Source organism: Quercus suber, unplaced genomic scaffold (assembly GCF_002906115.3).
Source record: "Quercus suber isolate HL8 unplaced genomic scaffold, Cork oak 2.0 scaffold_155, whole genome shotgun sequence".
NCBI lineage: Eukaryota > Viridiplantae > Streptophyta > Magnoliopsida > Fagales > Fagaceae > Quercus > Quercus suber.
In genome coordinates, this window is record NW_027069616.1 from 538349 (window position 1) to 545308 (window position 6960).

Below are 6960 nucleotides of genomic sequence, written 5' to 3' on the forward strand. Positions count from 1 at the left end.
GTTGGTTATAACCAACATTTTTTTTCTTTAATACTTTTAAGTTGGTTCCTTTAAACCTGCCTAATAGCTAATGTTATGTTTTTGTTAGTAAAAAATTAGAAGAAAAAATGTGAAAAGGATGAGCTGTTTTCTGTCTCAGCCCTCAGCCAATCCATTATACTGGAGAAGAATTTACAAATATGACAGAATATTTTGATGGTGATAGTTGATAAGGACATTGATGTAGGACAATTAGGGATTTTTCTAACGTTTATGGTCCATTTGGATTGAGGGAGAGGGAGGGGGAGTAGAGCAAAGTAGATTTAGCACAAAATTAGCTTATTTTTAGCCAACTCTACTCTACTCCCCCTTTCCCCTCCATCCAAATAGGCCATTAGTTCTGGTGGGTTTAGGGTTGGGAAAGAAGAAGAATTAGAGAGAAGTTAGGACTGTTTAGGGGCTGTGTGAACAGCAATCCATGAACAGTAACTTTAGAAAGAAAGAAGAGAAAATAAGAAGAGAGAAGGAGAAAGAAACAACAAATGCCAACGTGCCTATTGCTCAAAACACTCAATTTTAATAATCAACTCATTCAACTCCTTGAATACATTGAGCACAATATATATATATATATATATATAAAGACTCTTACTTGTAGTGGTAGTATTAGAATTCTTACGAGTGCTAGGATTACTATTTAAACCTAATAAATTAAATCAAAGCCCAAACGTAAAGACCCATAATTAAATAAGGCTAATTAATAAAACCCATGGCCCATAACTATGGCCTATACCCAACAATTGTAAAATTACTAAAATACCCTAGACTTAAGAATAACAAAATAAAATATAAAAACTTAATTAACTACCTTGGACACTTATTCTTGGGCTTTGCCTTAGCCTTAGGCTTCCAAAGAGAATATCCTTTCTTTAACCATGTTATGATTCCGCCATCAGACATCTCCTCAATGTTATCTTCTAAAGAATATTCTGATGGTGATAGTTGATAGGGACATCTCACTAGGGGCACCTCTCCAATGGTATCTTCTAGAAGGTATCGCATAAAGTTCTCTTTAATACTTCCCCTTAAGGTAGAGCATATATGTCAATATAAACCCAGCTTGGAACATATATTTTAATTGACTCCTACATAATGATTTTGTAAAGATATTATCAAGTTGGTCTTCAATTCACAAATGGTGTAGCTATTTCTCCATTTAGTATACTGTCTCATACGAAATGGCATTCCATTTCAAAGTGCTTGGTCCTTTCATGGAACACAAGAATGCAAGCAATGCGTATAGCTACTTGGTTATCTTAGGGTAGTGGAATAGGAGTTTGTGCTGAGAAGCTGAACTTCTAAAGAAATCTCACTGGAAATATGTGCCATTGCTCTGTATTTTGCTTTTTCACTTGACCAGGCAACTAAATTGTGCTTCTTAATGTTACAAGCTATCCTCCAAAGAAGGTGCAATACCCTATGCTGGACCTTCTATCTGAAGATGATCCTATCCGATCTTCATTAGTGAAGCCTTCTATCTTGAGATGACCATTCTTTCAAAACGATATGCCTCAACCTGGATCTCTCTTTAGGTATCAAAGTATCCAGAATAGTAGTGTCCCAATGTGAGGGTCTAAGGGCTTTTAAGAACTTACTTGTTGTACTAACTATGTATGAGATATTTGGCGTTGTGTTAGTGAGATAATTGAGCTTCCCAAGTCCCAACCAATCAAGGATATTGGCTAGGATCTGAAAATAAGTCAGCTTCATCTCTCAAAAGAGTGTCTAATTTGGATTCATTGGAGTTTCAACCAGACAAGAAACCAGCAATCCAATCCCTTCGGTTATATCAAGTACGTACTTCCTTTGAGATAATTCAATGCCTTGCTTAGATCTTGCAACTTTAATTCCCAAGAACTGCCGAAGTTCATTCTTGACATAGATAGAGGCCAGTCAAAATTGTCCGCAAGTGATATCAGGATTTGAACATAAGAGATCTTGCCATAGGAGATAATGTTTCATGATAGTCAATACCATAAGTTTAAGCATGGCCTTACACAACCAATTAAGCCTTAAAGGATGGAACAATAGGGCACAAGTAGCCAAATTAGCTATTTTTATTCAGGATAGGGAACAACTAAACACCACCAAGAACCAAACGTGGGTCTTCCATGTCAACTTCAACAACCAACGCCGCTGGTGACTTAGAAACTTCTGATGACCACTGTACTAGCATAGACTTAGGCCATTGATGACCGATAAAACATGAAACTTGCAACCATTCGCATGGGAACTGCCATGATAGAGCTGGAAAAGTCAGAATTGACTGAAAACTGCCATGAACATCCACAATCCACCAGAAATCCCCACAAACAATGCTGACAAACCATGAACAACATCCTGAATATCAGAGAGCAACAAACCCAGCAGCCAATGACATAGTTTGCTGTTTGACTATTGGACTTTCACGGCAACAATCATGATGGTGATGAAGACAGCTGTGCTCTCCGACATTTTCATACACCTCTCAACATCATTCAAACCAACAAATGTTCAACCCAAATCAACTAAATAAAGCAGTGTGAAAAAAAAAAAAAATTTGAAAATAATATTTATTACTATTTTTTTTTTATAAAAAAAGACGACAAAAATAACAACTTAAGGCAAGGAACCATTTTTGATCCCTGGCTCTAATACCATGTTAGTGAAAAATAAAAAGAGAAAATATGAAAAGCATGAGTTATTTTCTATCTCAGCCCTTAGCCACTCATTCCATATATATTGGAGAAGGATTTAAAAATATGACAGAATATTCTGATGGTGACGGCTAGTATTTACACCTCACTAGGGACACCATACCAATATCTTCTAGAGAAGCCTATAATTGTGACAGACCAGTGGTATCTTCTAGAAGGGTGTAACACTCTCTTTAACAGTTTTAAAGCCTTTTAATGGTTTCTTAATTCAGAAAGAATGTGCATAAAAGAAACTCACTTGCAAGATTGCCTTCAAAGATCTTTATTAGTTCTCTCTCATGTTTATGTAAAAATAAGGACATTGCATGCTAGAGAAATCATGTCCAGTACAATCACAAGAAATGGTACACATGCTATGCTAGAGATTTTTTAAAGAATTATCAAGGTTGCAATATGAAGGGAAAAGTTCCAAAACACATATGTAACAGTTTCATTGACACATACCAAAGCCTCTATTTTTGTGCTTGTCTGGAAATCGTCAAGTTGAATTCTGTTCAGAATACTTGAGGATCTGAAACCCTTGATGGTAGTTTTAGAAGTCTGATCTCCATTGTCCACAGTTTTAGTCAAATCGACAGTAAGTAATTTGGAACATGTAGGGCATGAGGCTTGTCCAAATGAAGAACAGTAATTAAGCAAACAAGCCTTACAAAAAACATGCTCACAAGAGGTGACCTGTAACAATGAGCAAAAGCTTTTAGATGGAAAACAAATCCAGGACTTGGTGTAAAATGAATTTACTTATAAAAAGCTAAGCACAGGGTATCCACAAAGTGAGTGCATTATTTACAGACTATATAGAAAAATACACAATGTTTGTAAACTTGGTCATTTACTTCCCAGTAGGAAGTTGTTAAAGGTAATATAATACAAAATCAATGAAAAAATAAATAAAAGATATGTCTTCCATCTAGGGTACTGCATTTAGGCAAATATCACTTTCCAATCCCCAGAAGATCAAGTCAAAGCATAAATTCATGTTCATTTGAGTTACATAGCCTTCATGACAATTGCAACTTTGCATCTACGTATCATATCCATTAGCTAACCATGCATGTGATCCTTCACTCCTTAATAGACATGTTAGTGAATCACGTATTTAACAATGGCCAATTTGCATTATTAACTTAACCAGATACATTTGCATTAACTTAATCAGATATATTTTATCCAATGTAATATCAATCAAGAACTACATTAAAAGGCTTTAAAACTGTTAAAGANACCCCCCCCCCCCAAGGGTTGGCTTGCACTTCACCGTTTGAAATGGATTTTAAGATTAATTTTACTGCTATGGAAGTTGAAGTGGTTTATTTTAAGACAATTAATGTGTAGAAGGTTTCTTAATTCAGAAGAATGTGCATAAAAGAAACTCACTTGCAAGATTGCCTTCAAAGATCTTTATTAGTTCTCTCTCATGTTTATGTAAAAATAAGGACATTGCATGCTAGAGAAATCATGTCCAGTACAATCACAAGAAATGGTACACATGCTATGCTAGAGATTTTTTAAAGAATTATCAAGGTTGCAATATGAAGGGAAAAGTTCCAAAACACATATGTAACAGTTTCATTGACACATACCAAAGCCTCTATTTTTGTGCTTGTCTGGAAATCGTCAAGTTGAATTCTGTTCAGAATACTTGAGGATCTGAAACCCTTGATGGTAGTTTTAGAAGTCTGATCTCCATTGTCCACAGTTTTAGTCAAATCGACAGTAAGTAATTTGGAACATGTAGGGCATGAGGCTTGTCCAAATGAAGAACAGTAATTAAGCAAACAAGCCTTACAAAAAACATGCTCACAAGAGGTGACCTGTAACAATGAGCAAAAGCTTTTAGATGGAAAACAAATCCAGGACTTGGTGTAAAATGAATTTACTTATAAAAAGCTAAGCACAGGGTATCCACAAAGTGAGTGCATTATTTACAGACTATATAGAAAAATACACAATGTTTGTAAACTTGGTCATTTACTTCCCAGTAGAAGTTGTTAAAGGTAATATAATAAAAAGGATCAATTAAATAATTAATAATACAACAAATCAAATCTGAAATAGTCTTATGGGGGGTTTGGGGGGATGGGGGAATGGTTGATCTAGGAAGTTGGCAAATTAGACTTCAAAGTTAACTAAAATGTAATAAATGGAGCAGTGATAAAAATGATGATTTGACAAATCTGTTTCCTGCATCGCTATGGTTATTGAAAATTGTCTTCTTCTCTAGCACACGTCCCACCCAAGAATTTAATAAAAAAGGGTGGTAAGGGAAAACTTGATGTCATTTTCTGGGCAAGGTAAGTTTATAGTGTTCTGTTGGGTTGCTTCTATATTTTCTACTGTGTCCATATCTATTGCAATAGTTTATATATTTCCACATGGCCTAAACCATTTTTTAATGGTTCTGTGTTCATTTGATAATTCTGTTTTGCGGGTCATATGGTTATATAAGAAAACTATCTTCCCTTCTCTAGCAAACTCTAGCAAAAATCTCCTTAATAATCTTAAGTAATTGGTTTTTGAGGAAAAAAATTGATCTCAGTTTTTGGGTAAGGTAAATCTATAAATTTTGATACTTTGCCTGCATTTTCCTGTGGATCAAATGCTTACTGGTTTGAATGGTTCTAGAGGGAAGAAATTAGGTTCATGGTTGAAAGGGATGGTTCTGCAAAAGGAATTGTTTTCAGCCAGTTCACATCATTCTTGGATCTCATAAATTATTCCCTCCACAAGGTAATATAAAATCTGTGTTTCAGTCTTTTTTTCTCCCCACATTGTGAAGGGGTAGGAAAGTAATTTGCTCCTGTTGCAGTCTGGTATAAAGTGTGTTCAACTAGTTGGAAGCATGACCATGTCTGCAAGAGATGCCTCAATCAAGAGATTTACTGAGGACCCAGATTGCAGGATTTTCCTTATGAGCTTGAAAGCTGGTGGTGTCGCTCTGAATCTTGCAGTTGCATCACATGTAAGTAATTCATTTTCTTAGTCTTGTTTAATTGAATCTCTACCATTCTTTAGGCTTACATTTGCAGTAATAAAGCATGTATTTGTACCTGTTTTTCTTAAATTTTTTTTTTTCTTTAGTTGGCTTTTCAATAAAGAGAGATGTGCAGTATAAATTTCCTGAGGCTCCTTGTTAGTCGAGGGAACACTTCTTTCATAAGGAACTCATGTTGAAGACTATCAGTTGATTTTTGTATTGGGAAAGTGGATCTCGTGGCATTTAAGAAGCTTGTCTTAGACAATACTTATCATACTTTTTCTATTTAATTTGTTCAGATTTTTCTACCGATGACTTTTCACCTGTATTTGCAAAATGAGGCAGGCCAGATACTTTTAATTATTATATATAGGGTTTTAGTTTTTAATTTGATTTTCTTGTACCTCTTTGGCACACATTCCTCTTCTTACTTGGCTTATGCCACAAAAATGATAGACGCATGCTCTAGCTTGTTCATTTATTGTGGACGTCTAAATGTAATTCCTTGCTAGTTTTATTATTAGTGTTGGTATGCTTCATGTGTAGTTCCTGTGTATAGGTCTTTTTGATGGATCCTTGGTGGAACCCGGCTGTGGAGCGGCAAGCACAAGATAGAATCCATCGAATAGGGCAGTATAAACCAATCAGGTGCTGTTTTTTACTTGCGAGCTTGCCCAATTCTTATATAAGCTAGTCGCCCCTTTCTTTGAAGATTTTAACTTTGCCCTTACATTTCCAGAATTGTGAGATTTGTTATTGAGAATACAATTGAAGAGAGGATTTTGAAACTGCAAGAAAAGAAGGAACTAGTGTTTGAAGGGTGTGTGATCTCTCTGCCATTTAGATTGTATTGTCCAAATGGTTTCCACGTATTGGTACTGACCTCACCAATTTTGTCTCTTGCAGGACTATAGGTGGCTCTACAGAGGCCCTTGGAAAATTGACTGAGGAAGACTTGAGATTTCTTTTTGTCACCTGAGCAGGATAAAACATGTAAATGGGTGCTTTAGACCCCACATTGCTAAACATCAGCTAATTCCTTTTAAAGGCCCCGTTTTAATTCATCTTACAATTTTACATATATTTTGCTTCCTTTGGCTTCAGCCTTTAGGATATGAACGGTGAACTGCTTTTGTATAAATTTTGGGTAATATCTGATGACATTTCAATTAGTACTCCTAATTTACAATTAAACAAGTTTTGTCTGCCCACCACCTCTAGTTTTAATGAAGAAGATTGTTTATCTTT

At 35.5% G+C, this 6960-nt stretch overlaps 1 protein-coding gene across 1 annotated transcript; it reads left to right on the top strand.

Moving 5' to 3' along the window:
• The first annotated feature begins 5287 nt into the window (after positions 1–5287).
• Positions 5288–6960, top strand: LOC136069187 (DNA repair protein RAD16-like). The gene is made up of 5 exons (XM_065777445.1): positions 5288–5465; positions 5545–5697; positions 6272–6360; positions 6452–6532; positions 6619–6960. Exons 1-5 carry the CDS (start codon positions 5379–5381, stop codon positions 6689–6691), a joined length of 483 nt encoding a protein of 160 aa, XP_065633517.1. The 5' UTR covers positions 5288–5378; the 3' UTR covers positions 6692–6960.